This window comes from Cyrtonyx montezumae, unplaced genomic scaffold, assembly GCF_038088225.1.
Source record: "Cyrtonyx montezumae isolate F1298 unplaced genomic scaffold, pur_monq_1.0 scaffold_3, whole genome shotgun sequence".
Lineage (NCBI taxonomy): Eukaryota > Metazoa > Chordata > Aves > Galliformes > Odontophoridae > Cyrtonyx > Cyrtonyx montezumae.
The window spans coordinates 108,359,235-108,381,446 of NW_027072034.1; the positions used below are offsets into that span (position 1 = coordinate 108,359,235).

General features: G+C 37.9%; 1 protein-coding gene across 2 annotated transcripts in view; it reads left to right on the top strand.

Annotated features, from left to right (window-relative positions):
• Nucleotides 1-22,212, top strand: part of ANO4 (anoctamin 4) — a 113,863-nt gene that overhangs the window by 3,589 nt on the left and 88,062 nt on the right. For both annotated transcript variants that reach the window (XM_065742751.1, XM_065742750.1), the window contains exon 2: nucleotides 18,513-18,649. In XM_065742751.1, coding sequence (XP_065598823.1) covers nucleotides 18,513-18,649 — 137 coding nt within the window. The remainder of the gene's footprint in view (nucleotides 1-18,512; nucleotides 18,650-22,212) is intronic.

Here is a 22,212-nt window from a genome sequence, read left to right on the forward strand (position 1 = left end):
ATGTAATTGTTGAGCATGAAATAAGAAAGAAGAGGTAGTGACACTGGCCAACAGAACAATTGACTAGGAGTCAAGAAAAAATGCACAGTTCTTGAAACTCTTGCAATCGAACTTAATGTGAAACAGGAAATGAATGTTTAATGAGCTTAGTCACAACCTAATGAACTTTGAATCATCAAGGAAGCTAGAAATGAGCCCTATAAAACTGATAATTTAACGTGCAGAAGATATCCTTCCCTCATCATAAAGTGTGCACATACTTGTCAGTGTTCAGTGCTCTTCAGAAGATCTGTGTTAGTTAGATGTGATCTGTTGGTTTGATCACATTCTTTGTTCTTTGCTGACTGGCAGGGCTATGGCAAACATCTCCCTCAGATTAAAACAATAAACTCCTGCAAATAGTTCTGCCAGAAAGCTGTCATGTGAATACTTATTGGCAGAAAATGCAAGTAAGGTATGGGAGTGACTCATGTCAACTTACCTGAAAATTTAGGTTCCCATTGCAGCAGTACTGTTATCCTACTTGTCTAACATTCTTAAGGGCACAGCCTTTTTCAGTGTTTTCTGGTGGGTGTATATAAGAACTTCCTTTCATGTGGAATGAAGCGTGGAAAAAGCAAGCAGATTTCAAGTAAGTTTAACATTTCCTTCATTAAGCTTATCTGTACATTACGAAAAGTGGTATACTCACAAGAAATGGCCGTATACAGCAGTACTCTGATTAAAGTTAACAGCTTTTTTCTCTTTATTTACAGCCTTTATTCAATAGAATGCTAGTTCAATGTGCCAAACAAAATTTTTCCTACATCTGTAGTTCAGGTGTGAACTGGAAGTGCTTCTCTGCTGAGCATAGGGAGAGTTCTTTCTCCTGGCTGATGGTGACTGGGAGCCTCTGCTCTGCAATGGCCAGAGCAGTTTATATCTGGCTAATGGCCAGAGCAGTTTATTTCAATTACAGTGGGGACATTTTGTTCCTAGGCCAAATGACAGGTCATCAGATGGTCGTTTTGGGCTACTTGGAATTTAAAGATTGAACTAGATAGTGGATGATGCAGAGCCTGAAATCTTATGTCACTTTGCTTAGTCATTCAGCCCATTTCATTCATTACTTTTCTTAGGGCAAAAGCAGTTTTTCAAAAACACCTGCTCCTAATGAAAAAAAATCTAGCAGATAAAGGATATTTTTCAATGCTCTTTTTTTTTTTAGATTGGTTTAGACACAAATTGCATTCTTCCTCTGTTTCAGTTTGTGCTGTACCTTACACACAAAAGTACTGATTCTGCTCGGGACCTGTGCATGCCCTCAATAAGGAACTTCAAAAATAATATTAGTAATTTTAAGTGGTGGCTTTGAGGGTGTTCTACTTCTCTGGCAAAGTATGTATTTTTAAACTCATCTCTTTTCAAAGACTTCTTTTTTTCCCCTTCCTGCTTTGATCAGCCTCCTGTTTGCTGTTGTAAAATGATCTTTCATTCAGTCTTGCAATCAATTATATATGGTTACTTTAAAATCAGTGCAGCTCACCCTCAAATTTCAGCTCTCAGAGCTGCTGTTAGTTTACGTCATGCAGTTATCTCACAAAAGCTGCAAAACACCAATCCCTCTGGATGTTCTTAATCATTTCACTCTTAGAGGGTTTTCTTGCAAAGGGGAACATCTAGGAAGGAACCAGTAGATGTGACTTTGCACCAAACGGGAAATACTGCTGATCCCAAGAAAAGGTCATAATGTCCTAAGATCAGTGTACCATAACTGTATTAAAACAATTAAGAATATTTCTGACAACTGAAGAAAATAGACATTAGATTTAAATAAAATGTAAATAAATAAAATGTTTCTGAGAAAATAGTGATCAATTTTATTAAAAGCGAGGAGTTTATCATTCAGGCAGTAGTTAAGGAGACCTTGAGTAATTAGTCAGTATGTTCCTGTACTGCTTGGCTAATGCTTTTTCTTAGGTATAGTTCTAACTTAAGTAGGACTTGGTATTACATAAGCCTCTATTTCTAATGTAAAATATGCTTCTTATATTCCAGGGAAAGATTTTTGGCTGTCAAAAGATGGAAGAAACTAGATTCTGCTTTAGCAGAAGTGTTTTTAAGGTCAGAAAATGAATTTGTAACATAAATGCACAGTGATAATTTCCACAAAGGGTTTGCTGCCATCCAAAGGACAGCAAGACCTCACCCCCAAGCCCAGAGCTTCATTCTTTAGACCTTTTTATATCTACTTACTTGAGCGAGTAGATTAGTATAATAGAATAGAACAGAACAGTTCACTTGGACCTTCAAAGATCAGCAAGTCCAACTGCCTACTAAGTGTGTCTACATATCAGAACCCCACAAAAAATTCCTACTACTGTAAGGTACAGATGTGGGAAGTCCAGAAATGATTATGTGAAACAAAACATCACAGCTTACAGCAGGCATAAGGGTAGCAGCAAAGCAAAGGTGGCCTCATCTTTGATCTCCTCCAAAAGAGGAACAAATTCCTTTTGAGACATGCAGACTACTGCTCTTACCTGTGCTGTAAGTGACTGAACATCTCAGGAAACAGCTATATTCCCCACGTGCCAGATAACATCATGAAGGCACACTGTATGCTGGGTACATCCTTGAGCTATGCAGTTCTAGACTGTGCTGAGCTTCAGAGGTCCAGCAGAGTATGAAAGGAATTTCTTAGATCTCCGTTATTTGATCTCCATTATTCTCAGCAGTGTGTGGTGATAGGACGAGGGGAAATGGCCACGAACTGAAGCATAGGAAGTTCCACACAAATGTGTGTGGGAACTTCTTCACAGTGCAGTGAAGGAGCACTGGCACAGCTGCACAGAGCGGTGGTGGAGTCTCCTTCTCTGGACACATTCAAGACCCACCTGGACACCTACCTGTGCAACCTGGGCTAGGGAGCTGCTTTGGCAGGGGGTTGGACTCTATGATCTCTAGGGGTCCCTTCCAACCCCTACAATTCTGTGGTTCTGTGGTAGCATTCAGGGTACTTACTACAGCCAAAAGAAGATAGCACCATGCTTATTATTTTATTTACCTTACTTTAGGAGCGTACTTAGCACAGAAAAAGAATTTGGCACCTGTTATATTATGGTATGAGGAAGTAGTCTGAAATTCAAGGAAACTGGAAGCTCTTTAAGGATCAGTAAAAGCACACATACTTTGAAGGCCCTTTATGCTGCCAGGATATCTGAAAATGATGACCCTTGAGATTCAGATGCTCTCCTACTTCTTGCAAAGGAGTCTGTGCTTAGTGCTAATTACTGAAAATAGTCTCATTTGGACAGGCATCTTGTACGAACAGTGCAGAGCTAGACCATTCTTTTTAATGGGGAAGTGCTGTATTCTTCTTGGTGTGCTCTTGGTAATTTCAGGAGGCAACAGGCCTTATAAGAAGGACTCAATGTACCAGGTCTAGGAAGTGGATTCCTGCTGTTTGTAGGGTACTCCCAACGCTGAGAGATTGTTGGCAGCCATTAATCATTGTCTAGATGAAATGTTTCACTCCAGAAGTCTCTAAACCTGTGCAAGCTGGCAACAGATATATGTAAGATATGGTGTTCAAGAAACATTTAGATATTATACTAAAGGACATGGTTTAGTTGGGAAACATTGGTGATAGGTGGACAGTTGGACTAGATGATCTTGCAGGTCTTTTCCAACCTTGGTGATTCTGTGATATGTCCTTACAGTGTTCATACTCCCTTTGTGTAAGCATCTGCTGTCAGAAATAGGATCCTGTGCTGGATACAACTCTATTTTACTATCCTGCATTTAGGAGAAGCATTTTCATATTCCTGTGATATATTTATTCCTCAGCAGTCCCAGGACAGCTGAACTTCCCAAAATGTTTTAGCTACTGATGGCTTCTGAGGGAATGAATGGGAAGGATGTATTTAGAATGTGAAGGCAGTGACAGGGGCATGGTATGATGTGTGTCTATGTATAATTGATTGTTGCATTAAACTCCACCTTGGAGAGAAGCTGAATGTCTTGATATTTCATATTATAATGAAATAAATTTTTGGTGCACTAAAGGTATCTATTAGGTCATGCTTCTTACACCCGTGCAGCCAGCTTTTCTACTTGTCTCACCAGCATTCTGCTGACTTCAGAACTGGGCAAACTCTTTGCAATGAACTGCTTATTCTGCTAACATTTTCTTCCTCTTTGCTAGCCTGCTAACAACTCCTGGTATTTGTTCAAGAGATAAACTGAAGGATTTATCATTCACAAGTAGTTAGATTTTTCAAACATAGACAAATGTTCAAACATATGCGATAGCAATCTTTGATAATTGTGTCTTTGTATGCACACTTGCAGTGTAAAAGGAAAGAGGCAGAACCAAAACAAAATCATTCCTACTGCCATTTTAATACAAACAAGAGTAACATGAAATGAGCTGAATTGTTCAGCTCATTTAGATCTCAGGCTTCTTTCTAGATTCTCATTTGCAACATGCAACTGGATGGCATTGTCTGTATCTTCTGTGTTTTACACAATGGTTTGCATCATTTTCAGACCGTCTCCAGTAGATTCCTATGCCATACATTTGGTAACTGAAAAGATGAGATTTGTTCTCAGTAGAGCACACACTTTAGTGCCTTGTCTCTTTGCATTATTGATGCAGTGCTTCTAGGGGGGTAGTTTAAGGCCTCATTGTATAATAATGCCTCTCTACTGATTGTGTAGGGATCTGCACGGGGCTGTGTACAGCCAGGCAATTTGGAATACTAGGCATAGAAATACATGAGATGGTATTCTGGTGGCTTCTGGGTGGGCATTTCAGTTCATTTAGCTTTCAAAACATTGAGTCATATATGATAGAATAGCTGGAGAATAATGATGGAGGTTGTGTCCTTTTGCATGACAGTTCAATGATTTGGCTGCATGTGCATGTGGAAGACCTGGATCATCAGCTCCTAAGCTGCTGTCCAGTTTGTACTTGCTGCTTAGGAGCCACTTTCTTCTTAATGGTAAGTGCAAACTGTTGGAATTGATAGTCCCCATATGAAAGGCATGTTCTGGGCAGTGGAAATACAAGAATCGAGAGCTAGCAGGATCCTGTCCCCATAGCCTCATATTCAGGCTGCATTGTCAGGAGCGATTTTAAAGATGTGGGTTTGTACCAAGGGCTATCCATTAATTTCTTCCATGATTGTGTAAAAGGCACAGGCAGCATGAGGGAGACAGAAAGAGAGAGCATTCAGAACTCAGATATCCTACTTCTCTGTAGTTAATTGAGGGAGGGATTTCTCTGCTTCTGACATCACCTAAAGTATAACAGAAGGCAGAATGGACGCCGTAAGTTTTAAAATATTTTAGGTTGTGATAATATAGTAGTATAAGTTGTTTTGAAATTCTCTCTTCACTATTGCAAATTCTGTCAGATTAGTAAAGAGTTTGTGTTAACATAATTAAATGTATTATATGCCTTAGAGTGTATTGCAATGTAAAGGGAAAGTATTTTTAAGTTGCCTTTCACAAATAATTCCAGTATTGTTAGTAGGATACGCTTGAAATGACCACGTACCGAGGCAGCTATGACATAGTATGAAGGAACTAAATAATGATTTGAGTTTAAAAATGTTTTATCCTTGCATTATTTAGACTTTCCTGTGTAAAATGAAGTAGTCATATATATTCACTCCAGTACTTTTCAAAGCACTGTTAAAATAAACAAGGCACTTCTGTAGGTACACACTCAGCTTTTGGTTCTCACAGTAACATGCAGGCATGTTACTTTACCTGCAATCAGTGGGAAAACCATTAGGAAAAATGGTGAAAAACTTGATTAGCTATGCTGACCAGTGGCAAAGTATACTATTTTTTTTAACATAACTGGTAAACCAATAAAGGCTATTAAGAGTTATATTCAAATCCCTAAGTATTTGTAGATGTATATGGCAATCTACTAGGCCAGAGTCTTTCAAAAGATATTTCCACAGGGCACCCAAGTTTTTCAGTCTTTGAAACACACTGTGTTTTAATGCTCTTGGGATGGAATGCTCTGGTTCAAGTAAGTCTCTAAAGCCTCTTTCAATGTACATCATTATCTAGTATGTACAATTCTTGCAAGGGCTATGTTTTGTAGGTATACAGGATGAATCCTGTGACCTACACGGGTGAAAATAAGTACTTCAAATTAGAGAAAACTGTCTAAACAGCAAAATGTGCCTTTAAGTACTCTAGTTTACCACTGAGGTTACATATGTGCTGGTACTGCCTAGCTGCCACTTTGAAGCTATAAATTTACCTCTACAGACATTTCTATAGCTGTAAACAAAACATTTTTTGCACTTGCTGAGTTGATTGGAACTGAGGGAGGACAGAGAAGAATGACTAAAATTTCAGCAGGCAACTGAATTAAATATTTCTGTTCTTACCAATGAGGGTAAGTAGTGCAGGGCCTAAATAGTAAAATTCTTCAAGACACCTGACTGCCTTGTTGAGTTACAACAATTACCTCCATTCAGAATTATTGAGTAAATATGAACACCTCATAGTAGTTTGGGAAAAGGATCATCTGCTCCATCCATCTTATTTCCATATTCTTTCTTCTGGTGGCAGGCACCAAAATTTTACATTTGTCTGTGCACCTAAATACTTACGCTCTGTTTCAGGCCGCAGTGTGAGAGTATCTGTGTGCAAACACAATTTGCACATCACAGAACATGTGTAAAATGTGCGGGCTTTGAAAGTATGGCTCCAGGTATTTACTGTGGAAAAAACAAAATTACTTTTTTTAGTTTTCAAAGCCCAAGTCTGAAATGCTACTTTTGCTATTGGGTAGGTACTAGATAACGCATGTAACAAGGTTCTCATCTAGCAAAATACCTAAGCATGTTTTTGATTTTAAGTACAAAATCTCTGTCACTGGGGAAACCTTATTTGACATTAACATCATATTAACTACCTTGCTACTCAACTTGCTTGTCTGAAAAATAATTTATTATAATGTTCCAGTTTAGAATGAGCCTTCTCATCCAGCCTGTTAAAAATGAAATGCCTTTTAAAAATCTTGGTTTTTTTAATTAGTAGAGACCCTTCAAAATAAACTAAGGAGAAAGTGTCCTACTTGTTCACTTCTCTAAAGAGTACACCAGAGTAAATGCTATAAGATAATTTAAACTGCAGCTTCACTTGAACTAAAGTGTCTGAATAAATGGAGAAAAGTCTTGTATCAACCTGTTAATAAAATCACTTAAATTTTGATAAATCTAATAGTTACTTCACTTCTATCCATGTCTGCTTATTTCTCATGTTTCCGTGGGTCTTTTCCTGATGTCCTCCTGGGCAATACTTCTTAGAGTGTAAGCAGTTGGACCTAACACCAAGAAAGCACAAATCAGCAGCTGCTAAAGCACGAATGTGCTAAAGTCAACCAGTTGTTGCTCAAAAGCAACAGCAACATCAGGTACTTCTCTAGTTTATTGTACTGGAGAACACTGGTAAGGTTAAGGATGTAGGAGAGTAGCCTGTCCAAACGCATGCTGAGCTAAAACCTTTGTCCACCAGTAAATAAGGAATTGCTGAGTTGGCCACTCCATGACCTATCACAGGGGGGTTGTTTGTCTCAGGAAAAAAAAATGCAGCGTTCCCTCTGCAAAGTGAGTGTCAAGGGAGGTAGGTAGAAGCATCTGTACCCTGTTTCAACTCTGTTTATTGACACCATGAAGATCATGTGAGAAGAAAATATTCTTTTCACCACTTATTTAGAAGCTATGTTGTTGACATGCATTTTTTTCTCTTTGTGTTGGTGGAGGCATGTTTGTAAATAGCCATGTGTTAAATCGCTGAGGACTGGTGGAAGATCATGTCTGAGGTTTTGAGTGAAATCAGACTGTCTGATATTGTTGGTCTAATTTGTGTGTCATGAGATTAGTTCTTAAGGCTATGTCTCAGAGAAATATATGAGACTGTCATTTGTGTTTTATATGTATCAGTATTGTCAGTATTTTGCTCCAGCTAGGGTTCAAACAGAAAAGACAGGTTGGTGAATCTGAGGAAGTACTTGTGTACATTTAAAAAATGATATGATTTTAAGAGGAAAATGGACAATACCACTGACAAAACTGTCCATTACTTCTCTACTTTCATCTTATTGTCTATGTGCCTTTTCCAGCAGCTGCAGTATTTTTCCTAAGTCTCTTGTGTTCTCCTCTGGGGCAGAGCCTAGGCTACCATCTCTGAGGCCATCTACAGATTTCCCCAGACTGCTATTATGTGAATACTCAGCTGTCTAACTTAAGAAATTCTTTTTGTTTTACATCATTAAATGCTGATTCCTGCTGCTGTTATGACAGATCACTTTACAGGAATCTATAGGGGGAGCTGGCTCTGATTTAACAGTGGTCTTTGCTTTTGAACAAAAGAAAATGCTGGGGCAAGAGTGAGACAGTTTGAATTTATAATATTTTAGCAATGATAAAAAAGACTGAAAATGTTATATGCTCTTTTTGAGGTTTATATTTCAATAAGGTGAATTAGGGTCTTTATTTTAAATAGAATTAAGTAATTTGGTGTGCAGGAATATAATTTGTAACTCTTATCCAGGCAACCAATAGCTGGTCCCTCCCCATCCTACAACTACAGTAGGTTAGAAGGAAATTCAGAAGACTAACTTTGTTTTAGGCAGGATGCAGAAGAAAGAAAATGGCTTCCTTAAAAAGCTTCCATTGGTAGCCACTAGTGAAGGCATTATAATGGCCTAAATGACCTGACTCTTTTTATTCCAAAGTCCTTTCTCAGATGTCTCCAAGCTCTCTGCAGCTATCTGCTAGCTCTGTGTTCTACTTGTTTAATGAAAACTGACAATACAGAACAGTTTGCCTGGAAAGGCGGTGGATGCCCCATCCCCGCAGACTTCCAAGGACAGTCTAGAGGGGCTCGGAGCACCCTGATCTAGATGTAGCTGTCCCTTCTCTTTGCTGGGGAGTTGAACCAGATGGCCTTTAAGATCCTTTCTGACACAAATGATTCTGTGCTTCTGTGACAGTTCCCACTTTGTTTTGGGCTGCACTGGAATACCTTATAGTCAGGAGTTTAAGACCATATACCCAATACCTTTTCCTATCTTGATCTTGCTTACATGGAAAGCGTGTGTTGTGAAAAATTTCTCCTTTCTTTGCTCATGTTGAAAGAAAACTTACAACATAATATTTAAACTTTAAAAAGTATGTGCCAGTGTGACCTCCTTTGAAATAGACTGCAGTACTGGAGTACTTCCTAGACCATGGCATACTACCATGCTATGTGAGACCCTATGGTGTCGTGTGGCTGAGCCATGCTGTCCACGCTCTTTTTAATGGTTGTTTCCTGTCTTAAGATTTTATTTGTCTTTTGTATGTCCATGTGTTTTATTTTATCTTAGCTGTTTCTCTAGTGCTGTCATTTGCAACAAAACATTTATCTTCATATTTTGGAGTTAATTTTGTAGATGGTGTGGTGAGGAGATGCTCATGACATGGAAACACATGTTCATCTGAATAAGGAACTTGCCAGTGGTGACTCTGCATCATTCCTTATAGCAGAGAACATTGTTGTGTCATTCTACTTAGCTTTACATCAATTCGAACTATACCAAAAGCTGACTGAAGAAAAATTGGTTCTGCTAGGGGGAAAAATATATATTCCATGTGTATGTTCCCACATCTGAAAGCCTCTTGGCTGGATTTTCTACTTCACTGTCACAAACCCATCAATCTCTTCAATTTCTTCAGAAGGAAGAGAGGATTTGCAGGTAACTATTTTGAAACACAAATATGGATAAAACGAGATGCACATAAGACAGATGTGGACTTTTCAGAAATTCTTAATGCAGTACAAGAAAGTAAATTATTATTTGGATGTAAAATCAAGTAGATGGTCAAATAAATCGTAACACATAGAAAATATAAATGAAGGAACATACAAATTAACAAACTGGATGATAAGCAAATACTTGTTACAAAAATCTGTGAAAGTTCAGTGAGCTATTGAAAGCCACTAGGATATCTTTGGATTTGGATTATTATGTACATAAAGATTCCATCAGCATATATTTCCTTTGCAGAAACAATGAGAAATACTGATTTCATGTTGCTTTAATCCATTCTTGACATTCTTGAATAGCTCTGTGAATTATTATTGATATATATATCCTTCAGTCTGAGACCTAAGACTGGATTTGAAGTTCCAGGTGTTACAGAGTACTGGAGTATATTCACATTTTTGCACAAGGTAAATTTTGGGAGCAGAATGGTATGAGCATTTTATGACAACTGAACTCCTGCTTATCTAGGAAAGAAAGATGGACAAGGGGGAATGATTTCAAAATTAAAAAAAAAGGGGGGGGGGGGCAATGTAGATTAGATGTAGGGGGAAATTTTTCACCAAGAGGGTGATGAGGTTCTTTCACAAGCTGCTCAGAAAGACTGTGGATGCCTCATCCCTGGAGGTGTTCAAGATCAGGTTGGATGGGGCCCTGGGTGGCCTGAACTGGTAGCTGATTTAATGGTTGGCAACCCTTGCCTACAGCAGGGAGACTGAAACAGTTCCTTCCAACCCAAGCCATTTTGTGGTTCTGTAATCTTAGTATGTGGAACCACCTCTTTTTACAAGTAGTATGCTGTGGTTTGTTGAAGTGATTGAGCCATCCTTTGCAAATGCAATTGCAGGATAATCTCAGGACTTATGTTAGAAAAAACACTAGTCTTTTTAACAAAGGCTGAAGACAACCTCACCTACGCCAAAGATTGATGCAACTCTGGAAACTAAATGAATCTCAAATTTCATTGAGAATTTTCAATAATATGTAGAAAAGTCTTGTGCTGGCCAACAATCAAAGCACGTGGTATGCTAACATTGATAGCCAGCTTCTGTTTTCCTTTTCCCATTTTCTTTTAAACTTTGAATTCTGTGTAGCGATTTTCTAAAGCAATAAATAGCAGCTTACATTTTTGATTGCTAAAAGACACATAAGAATGAATCCTGCACTCTTGTGTACCACTAGCTATGCACATCAGGTCCTGTGATGGTAGTATCAGTTTGGGAATGGAAGCAGAACTCAGCTTTAAAAAATGATGGTGCTGACCATTTGATAATGAATCGCCTGACGATTTAAATTGTATTTTTAGAGTGAACTCTATGTTTTATAAAGTAACAGTTTTTCCCATCAGGAATGCTGCTAATATGCCATAGCCCAGACAGATGCCTGTGGTGAGTTATTGTTGTGGACTAGTGTGGCTGAAAAAATACTACATGGTCTTTCAGAGGCTGAAAATACACTACAGATAAACAAAGATAAGCAGATTCTCAGGGAAGTTACTGTATCGTTATACAGTAAATTTTTACTTTCTCCATTTCAGGAATGAGGATGATTTAACTGAAACAATTACATGACAAGATTAGATTATTAGCAATGTTTTTCCAAACTGAATTCTTCCTATATGGCCAAATCTCAGCTTCTCTTGGCACTGTGCCATACTTAAATGGCATACTCTCTGATTCAAGGGATGCACAAATTTACTTACATCCTCAAACGTTAAACTTCTAAATAAAGCCTCCAGTTTCTTTTAAAAGTATGCCTTCTTTCTGTGATGATAAAAATAGGATTCGTCTAATTCAAACACAGGAGTTTGCAATGGAGGTATCAACATCTCAGTTCATTATTTAAGTGCCTTTTACCATCAGTGGAAAGTAACAAGGACGTCTAGATCCCAATTTGTCTCATTCTGAAGTAGGTGGCTAATACAGATTAGATGACCCACAGCTTTGAAGTGTCTATTTCTCTCTGTTGCCTGCAAATGGAATTTAGGGAGATAAGCTAACTTAAATCAGTTCTACAACTTAGACACAAAGTTCTACACTGTGGATATGTACATTTAAGTGAATTCTACCCTACGTAAAGCGAGTACTTGGAAGTGATTCTTGGATATAATATGAATTAAAGTAAGCTTCATATTTGTTTTAGCATCACACAGAGTCTTCTAAGAATTAACATTTTGATTTAACAATGATTTTAGAGCCATTTGAAAAGGATGTGACTTTTACAGCCTCGAAGGCAATGCGATTTCCCTATCCAGAACAGGCATAATTGCTGCCAGGAAATGAACCTCTTTGATGTTCGGATACACTTTTTTCTGGAAAGATAGTTTGCAAAGTCTTGTTACATGTTCAAGGGAGTGTCTTATCAACTACAGTCCTGTGAACAGCAAGAAATAAGGTTAAAATAAATATTCTTTCCAAGGTGGTTGCTTGGGATAGTAATCGCTACTTTTGTTCCTAGATGTTGTTAGCACTGAATGAAAATTTAAAAGGCCAATTATTATGCTTTTAATAACTGTATTTTTTACCATGAGTTTCCTGAGCATTTTACTTTTCAGGAGCCATGCTGTGTAAATTTAGCTAGCTGGTAACTCCTTCCATTTGGCATACAGCTATATGTAGTTACTCAGTACTAGAGGTTTTTGTTGTTGTTGTTGCCTCATAAATGATTAATTACTTAAACAATTTACTCTGAAGCACTTCTTTTTCTGCCCTCCTGAATCTTTCTTTGAGTGAGAATGAAGATAATTATCATATTATATATATACTTTCAAGTGACTGTACTGCTACTTTAAAAGAACTCACTGGAAGTCATTTCTAATGCTTCAAAGCTAAATTCTATGTTTGTGTACCACAGTTCACGCTTGAGTCTTAAATACGCTTATCCAAAATCTTCTTGTAGTTTCCTCTTGATCACAGTATAATTGAAAATAATCAGTAGTCTATAAGGGGCAGTCCAGAAACAATCATGACGAATCTTAAAATGTCTATAAACATGCACTAGAAAGTAGAGGATCACATTGGGTGTAAATCTGCCAAAGGAGGTGATGCATCTGTTCTACCCTAGTTCAAGGCCAGGCTGTGGGCCCACAGGTGGGCCGGATGAACAGGGCTCATGGCTGAGCAGGGCAGGGCTGTGGGGAGCTGGAGCACAGCCCTGCTGTGTCATGGCTCGAGCTGGGGCTGACAGACCTCAGGGGAATGTGGGGACATGAGCCTGGGGCAGGTGGCAAGGGCAGCCATGGCTAGGGGTGTCCATGGTGCCCTGAGAAAAGCTGGCAAAGGCTTTCATGGACTTTTCCTTATTATTCTGAGAAGTTGGACATCTTATGGAAAAGTGGTAAATACCTTTGTTTTAAAAAAAAGTTCTGATTTCAAGGCTCTTTACATGAGTTCCTGTGATTCGCTTCCTTCCACTGCCATTGCAGTAAAATCAAAACTAAAATAAAAAATAAATCATTTGATTATCTCATTTTTCCTCCTAGTCTGGGAGTCAGAAATCAGTTATCTTCCTGAGACAGGGTAACAGATCACTGCAGAGGTACAGAATTTAGCGTTTGTTGTGAGAAAAAATTCTGAGCTGCAGTAGTTCTACCTCGCAGAAACATTTTCTATCCGACAGGCTTTCTAACTTCATCAAAATGCTTGCATATACAAATCCAACCAAAAAATGTAAAAAGATAACCTGTAGTACAACAAGATGCAGAAGAAGTCTTGGATTTTCCTACTCATGCTTTTCTGGTGCTCTATACTCAGGTGTTTTATTTGGCAATATTTTCCAAAACTGGCCATTTTAAAATCAACCATTTTAACCACCATCTTCATGTAGAAATGCTCTATACATATTATAGACATTGTCATTTTTAAAGAAATTCACTCTTCAGTGCTCTCCAAAGAGCACCTTCTGCCATATTGATTTATAACTTGCATTCCCCAAAGCTAAAGTATACTTGGTAGCAAAGTGTGACAATCAGTAATAAAGCTGCTAATTAATAGAAACATCATCTCTGAGCATACTTCCATCTTGCCTTAGTAAATCATAGTCAGCTCTCATTTTTGAATGAAAGTTCTTATTTTAGACACTTTGTGTTTTGAGTGCATATCTTCTGAAGAGTAAGGGTATAACTTTTGAGTGCTCTCAGTCCAAAGTGGCTCGTGGAACCACTGAGAATTCACAGGGATTCTTTCTTAGAATTTCCAAGAGTTCAGTTTCCAAAATATGTGATTCTGCTACATTTGGGTTAAAATTATTTGTAGCACATTTTTTTAATTCCTCAAGGGATTCTGAATTTTCAACTCACTGATTTTTATTTTTTAATTTTTTTCCCACAAAATGGAACATGAGGGGAAAAAATGTACATGCATAATGAAACTAATCTAAAATCACAGGAAGAGTTCTTGATATCTCCTGTAGCAATGTACATATTGCTCTGTGCTGCTGTTAAATTTCATGGCTTATAAAGATATCGTTATATACCAGTACCAGTCTGCTTCTCAGATGAAAGGTCAAAAGCATATATATATAAAGAAATGTTAGATATCATTCTGTTAGGATCATTTGATGATATATGTATGTATCATAGTTTGAAGGGATCAGAAAATATTATTTCTTTAGCAGTAGTGTAGGAGTGAGCACTCCTACTCACTGGAGTAGAATAGCTGAGTTAGGTAAAGCCAACAGAAGAGTTGCACTAGAATTGTCATCACCATTACTTAAGTGAAATAAATAATATTTGTGAGATTTTAAATTATGTATTTACATTTGTGGCACCATATTTTATTAAATAATATTGTTTACTATCCAATGAGATTTGGGGAAAAAAAATGTTCTTATCAAATGTTTCAGCCCCATTTTTAGTACAGGTGAGTGAAATGATAGGAAAGTATCTTCAAAACCAGAAACAGCAAGGCAATCAGAGTATAAAAATCATCACATTCTCACCAGTAACATATTTTTCTGTGACTGGAAGAGGGTCACAGTCACCTTTATCGCAGACAGGGAAGTTCAGCACATCTCTTCACTACTTATCCTGTTTTTTGAAGGAACCAACCAGCAATTACCTGTGTACTATTGATATAAGACAATCCAGATATGTCCTCATAACTAGTTTCACTAACTGGCTGAGATTCACTGTTTGCACAGTTTATAGTCCCTACTGAGTTGGACTGGGTTTTCAAATAACCTTGAAATGAGATTTTGGGTTCCTCACAAAACCTGAAAATAATCCAGTGATTCTCTGCTTGAAACTCACAAACATATTTGTTCTCTTACACACCAGTTTGTATACTTCAGACACCCATTTAAAAACACCTGTTTTGCAAATCCAAGCATTATTGGTATTCCAGGAAGCAGCAAATTTAGTATCCTAGTATCTCAAAAGTCTCATCAGCTATATAGCAGGGCAGTTTTCATGGCAGGAAAAGCAGGTAGTCAGGATAACATACAGGCAAAATTACTTTCATTTCTACATCTTTCATTGCTCCTGTCTGTGACAGATATACATCTCTCAAAATCCTCTGAGAGCTTCCATATTTGACTGTATTTGTGGGTTGTTAGTTTTTCTCACAGTTGTTTTCAGACTATGCTGAGGTGTAGACTGCATACTTTTGGGAGGTGCTTTTTTGGATTTTACTTCAGTGAAGTTTCAAATTGCCATGGTTTATGATTTTTGTTATTGGTATTCCACATCTTTACATCATGTAGTGCACTGGGAGTTAAAGAGTTAATGCTCCAGCTCCATGGATCATCAATAGCTACAGGTACAGCTGTCTCAGAAGAGAAGAACTATGTACCCCAGAGGACTTTGCATTTTTCCATTTTCCACTCAGAGGGAAAGATAAAAATTGTTTGTGTGCCATGAGACACTTTCTTTCCTTTGGGATCGACTCAGCAGTGGCTGCTCACTGCCATCTCACCTTCATCGTTTAGCGTAAGGCCTTCGGTTTATCAGACATTCTCTCTTGCTCATTTTATTTGATTTATTAGCTTCAATTCCAATTATACTGTGTTGGTTTGCATTCCGATATCTTATTTAGTAAATTAGCTTTTCTCCTCAGAATGTTCGGCGTTGTTTTGTTTTTAGGCCTAGCTCCCTTTTCCCTTTTTTCCTTTTTCCTTTCCCCCTTCCCCAGGACGTGGGTTTGTGGGTTCCCCACCCTAGTCATCATGGAACCAGACCGAACAAGACCCTAAACCGTTGACACAAATCGTTCAAAATGTTTTTTGTTCCAGTAGTTCTTTATGTTGAGTATTAATTCTTCTCATTTGAATATTTGTGCAAAAACTGGTGGCGATCTACATCTAGATTATTATCTTATGGGATGGAATATCCAACTCCAAAATTGCAAAACTTGAGAATTAGTATGTTATCAGAAAAACACTTTAGCTGGATCAAAAATTCTTATTGTTATGCTGCCTAGATGAAGAATACACTGTTAAAAGCATTCGAAATTCTGAATATTAAAAAAAAAAATACACTGTTCATGTTGGTTAATTAGCTCTGTAAGTAGTGTGGATTATTTGGATGTGAATACCTTCCTGTTTCTACTGAAATTATTAATGGCCTTGTAAACTAAAGCACTGTGATATAAAATGCAAGGTATGTTGTTAATATTGTGTGTGGAAATGAAGAATTCTTGAAGCTTTTGATAGGGTCTTCTCTTTTTTAATCTTCCTAAAGCTGTAATAAGAAACTTCAGATACTATACAAGGCAAGTGCAATAGGGCAGCAGTGCTCATGATGGACAGGAAAATAATAATATATGTAAACTGCAGCACAGATGCATGTCCAAGACATGAAGAAATCTTTCCCTGGCTTGTGACAGTGAAGAACAGGTAAGCTATGGAGTCTGTTGCATTGGAGATTTAAAGAAAAAAGATTTCTTAAATTAGGTCATAGCTCTCTGAAGAAGGGAAAGGTAGAAAGGAGGTCACAAAGCACTTATGATGGCTAGGGAACAGTTAATGGCCTTTAATTTCTGGCAGCTATTCAGTCTCTCCACAGTGGAGGAACTGTTTTTACACCTGCAGCCAGTAGTTGGAAATGGAGCAAAGTTGCCATTAGCAATTATAGATTTTTGGCTGTTTCCTGTTAATATAAATTCATGTCAACAGGAATGACAATTGTCTGTCACCTACTTAGGTGAACTGCAGAGAAGCAAAAGGGCTGGGGGCATATTGTACAACAGAAAAATGAGTCCAAAAGTCAGTCAAATTCGCAAAACAATGAGGAATAGTGGGCTAGACAAATTTCTGCCAGGCATGACAGTTATTTGACCCTGCCTTATGCAAGGGAAGAGGCTCAGCAGCTGCCCTTTGGGGATACCTTTCAACACAACTCTACTGTCATAATTCTGGGTTTTGCCTTTGAAACATGAGACTAGAGAGGTGAATGCAACCTCAGTGCAGCTGAGGCTTGATCTTCAGCAAAGATAGCTTTCTTCTCCCCACATGTAGCTCTTCATCATCCTTTCACCCAAGATCTACAACTTCAGAATGCAGTGATAGACTCAGCTGGCTGCAGCCTGCCTACACTATGTCTCCCATTCCTATGTCTTCTGTCCAGCAGCCCCTCAGTCTTTGAAACCAATGGCCTTTATGTGGTACTGTAGAAACACAAAGCCTCTCTTCCCACAGTTTCCCATTGCCTTCTGACTCAGCAAAGCAACTGACACTGCTCCAACCTTGATTACAATGCCAGCATTTAACACATTCAAAACTTCTACTGCTTTTATTTTAATTACTATAAAATTTTCATGACACAACGTTGCATAAAAGTTGGAAGAAATTAAACTCAGTTACTCAAGCTGTTGTATCTAATCATGCATGGTGTGAGCTGACTGCTCTATGGAGCTCCCCATTGATCTGTCAGGGCAGGGTCCATAGCCAGGGCTCACCCTACCACTCAGGTAGGAGCAGAGAAGCCAGGAGCATTGGGACAGATGCAACCCCATGCATTGGGCACCTCTCTGGGGATGGGCCAAGACCAGACCAGGACTTTAGCCTGCAGGTTGGGGATCAAGATTAAGACCCCCAGTGAGGGGCATCAGGCTCAGACATGGCCCTCGGGTGGGCAAGCAGGGCCGCACTGTCTGGGATCTCTCCTCATGGACACTAGTGTCTTGGACCTGAGACCCACCTACAGGCCCCAAGAACAGGGGAATGTCCTCCAGGACCTTATGACTCCTCACTTTTTTATCAAGTTGGGTTTAATATGGCATGATAGAGGGCTGTGCAGTCAGTAGATTTGAATATGCTATCTTTATATATCAAAAGATGTCAAATTTATGAAGGTTATCATCTACCCAGGCTCATTGTTCAGTGTCTTTCAAGTCGCAGTACTTATTTGAGGTCTTCTGCCATAGGTCTGTAGAACTTCTAACTTGATATTTTGTGTAGTAGGTTAAAAATACCTTCCTCACTGAAATAAATTTTTAAAGAAAGCAATCCTTTAAGCCAATTATCCCAAGAGAAGCCAAGGAGATAGCTAACAAATGCTTTATTGTGACAAATGATTTCTTATTTAAGATAAGAGAGGTGTTGTGATATCCTAAATCTTCACCACTGCTCATCAGGAGATTTTAATATCATAGATACACCAGAACTAAAAAGTGGGATCATTGATAATGTGTTACACTCAGTGTCTTCATTTGGCTTGGATGTAATTTGAACGTATGCTTTTATGTTTCTTTTTTAGTAGCTAAGGATGTCAACATTTTTTTTGATGAGCTAGAAGGTGTGAACAGCCCTTCCAAAGATGATGACTCCCTGCTTCACCACGGTAACTTGACAAGTACTTCTGATGATGCCAGCAGGTTGGAAGTGGTGGGGGAGGTAAGAGCACTGAAAATTATTAAAATAATGTCCACTACAAAAAGGGAATAAGTATAATTTCATTCAAAATCTTATCTTCTGCAAGACAAGATTTGCCTTATATTAATCTATCTGGAGTACAGATGAAGGAGGAGTACTTATAAATCTCATGAAAGATACGGGGTATCAGATACACAACAATTTCCCATCAAGTAAAGAGCAGAACAGACTTGATGGTGCATAATGCTGATTCATAGAACATACGAAGGAAGAATAGTTGTTTAGCACATTCTCCATTTTAAATTATGTCTTAATACAGGCAAAGTATTGTGGGCTCAAGCATGAAAATTTGGTCCTAAATTTGTGTCTTTTGGGCAGAAGGGAATGTGATACCCTTTAACTGTTCTAACTGCCCATGAGTACTATGCCTACCTCTGGGAGTGAAGAGACCATTGACTCCCTGTCCCTGAGACCTTCTTTCGCTTGCCTTGGGGGTATGACTGCATCCAGTCTGCTTAATTGGAGTGGTTACCTCCCAGGTGTGCCAGAGGATTTTTGGCAAAGTGCTCATCAGCACAAACAAGAACTGGCAGGAGCCATGCTAACAGTGTTTTGTGGGTTATGTAGGTTACATAGGTTGTTCTGAAAGTAATGTCTTCTATTTATTTCCATGGTAACCACAACAGATACAAAGAGCACAATAACACTATTTGGTAGAGCAATTTTTCTTGTACTAGAAATTCAGCCCTCAGAGGACTACACTCCTAGAATGTTTAGACAGTTAATTAGAGTGACAAAATTCATTCCACTGAGAAATGCTTTTGACCTTGCTCACAGTTTCCTCTTCCCCTTCCCTCACTGCTCTTTCACAGCTCCCCCTACAATGGGCCCTCTTCACCTGCTTGTATTATAATAAAGTAACCTGACATGATATTTATGTGTAGCTTTTTGTGATTGTGCACCATGTGGTCTCTAACTGAAGGACAGGGTTGAAAGGCACACAACCTTTGCATAATAAAGTGGAAAAGTGAGCAGAAAATGATTGGGAAGAGAAGTGCTAAGAGATAGCAATATATGCTGCTGTTAATATAGCAGTTCTGTAAAACCTTTTTTCTCCTGTTCAGTGTATACTTTGCTGTGTTTTTCTAAGGGAAATGGAAAATGTCTGAAAATTTTCCTAGTTGAACAGATTTTTTTTTTTTTTTGCATAACCATAACTGAGGAAAAAAGCAATATAGGTCATTTATGTGTGTAAGAAAAATAAGTTTAGAAGTCCATGGAGTCTCCTGATTACTCCAAAAGGAAATGATACATTTTTCAGATGTTGCTATTTCAATCCATGAAAATGAATTTATAATCCAAAAACCTTAGAGGAAAAAAAAGAAATAGAGTTTTCTTATCAGTTTGCTTAGCTGACAAGTTGAAAGACTGTTTGCTTCAGTGGTTTGTTGTTCATGCTTAACCAGAAGATCCCTTGAAGTGTTTATGAATAGAGCTTTATCAATGGTATCATCAAAGATATAAAGCTAGATAAGGATTCAGCATGCCTTTTGACTAAAGATGTCATTATTTTGTTTTATGTTTCATTCAGACATAGAGGAGGTCTGAGCAAATTAAAAATATAGTTTTTGTTTGTTGAGAGAACAGTATAATGAAATAATGAATGATGAATTTTCTTCAGTGATAAAACTAAATGAATTTTCTTCAGAGAAAAATGAAACATAGGAGGCCAAATACAAATCCCTTTTTCCAGTGGATCCACTGCTCCTCATGGAAAAAGATACATTCCATGTGTTAAAGTCTGTGCTGCTCTGTATTACCATTTTAGTTCTGATCAGGAGTGTACATTTGAAGTGAATCTCCCCATGGGCCCTACCCATGCTTTGGATTGCACTGCAGAGCAGTCTTGTATTTCAAACTTGGATTCTTCTAGGATGCAAATAAATTGTGAGACATACTCAAGCTGATAACAGACAGAGGGAGTATATAGTATATATATATATCTCCCTTGCACTGCTTTATGTGCTAAAATACACATGGGTGTCTTTGGGATCCGCAGAACTGGAAGAACAGCAGGAGCCTTAGAAATGAGAGCAGGACTACTAAGCTGGCCCACAGCCCCTAAATCTTTTGCTGCACTGTTCTTTTATTTAAATGCTCATTTTGTTTTTTCACATCTTCTCAACATAGTTTATAGAAAAAAACAAACAAAAACAAACAAAAAACAACCACAAAAAAACTGTGTTTCCTTAACTTTTTTCATATTTAATACTCTGTGAAAAATACTTCTGATATCTTGATAATATAATTTCTCAGCATTATATGCACTATAGATATAAGTGATTTGTTACTGTTATTTCCTTAGAGCTTATGTCTCTTTTCTTGCCTTCATTTTCAGTTTAAAGAACAGCTCCCACTGAAGTCTGTATTAAGCTGTGCCAAGAGTCAGGCACTGCAGTCAAGGAATCTTAGAAAAATTGCACTTTCTCCTTTCAGTAGATTGGTTGTACCAAGAGGATTTGGGATGCTTTCAGTGTTTTTTTCTTTTTAAATAAAATGCTCACTGAGAATCAGGAAGTAAATTTACATTTAACTCCTTGGATTTATTTGTTTGTTTGCTTGTTTTATTTTTTTAAGTATCACTTATCCTATTATTATTAACATTTTTTTAACTGAAGTTAGAAAGCAGTTCTCCTAAGTGAAACTATTATGAAATTTCCCTATGTTTCCTATAAATAAAAAGGCAATTTATTTTTTTTTTTTCCTGGAGACTAGAGCATATATTATAGAGCATAGCTTTTTATGGCAAGAATGATTGAGAAAATTCTAAGAGAAAGGGGAGTTAGCCTAATCCTCCCTTTGACTTGAAGTCAACTCATCTTGATGCCACTGAAGTCCCTACCCATTATCCCTCTCTGAGGGAAAGTTGTTTGTTTTCATATATCATTCACTGTATACATTTCTTAAACAAAATGCTCCAAACTCACAAGCTGCCACACAATTTCAATTTCATTGAAGAAAAATTTAACCCCTGGGCAAAATTTATATTATGTGGAAGCAGTGTTTAATTTTGAGGAAATTAAAAAGGATTTCATCTTGTGAATTTCTAAAACAGACCAGAAGTTTGCCTCTTAGATCTCAGGGAGGGACTCACTTGACCTCCTATTAACAAAGTTTTCTTTCTCTTTGAGTGAAATTTTAAACAGTTCCATTCTTTGCTGGAAAGGTGCAAGTATGTGTCCTGTGAAGCAGAGGAACTACTGTAATCACCAAGCAACAAGAAACTTTGAACCAACGACATTCTACTACACTACATTTTATGTTTAAATTTCACTTACACTATTTTCTGCTTTTTTTTTAATGTAAACATTCATTCTCGATTTCCTAGAGGGTAGTGGGAGAGAAATGTTGACTTGCATTCCCTTTTCATTCCTATCCCATGCCTATATGACCAAACATCTACTGTAGAAGAAGACCTCCTGGTTTTGAAATGGGGAAGTCTGTACTTCTTTCAGTCTCAGAGGCACTGTATGTAAAGTACCTGAAAACTTGAATGTCTTGTTACAATTCCTTATCTTTCCTTT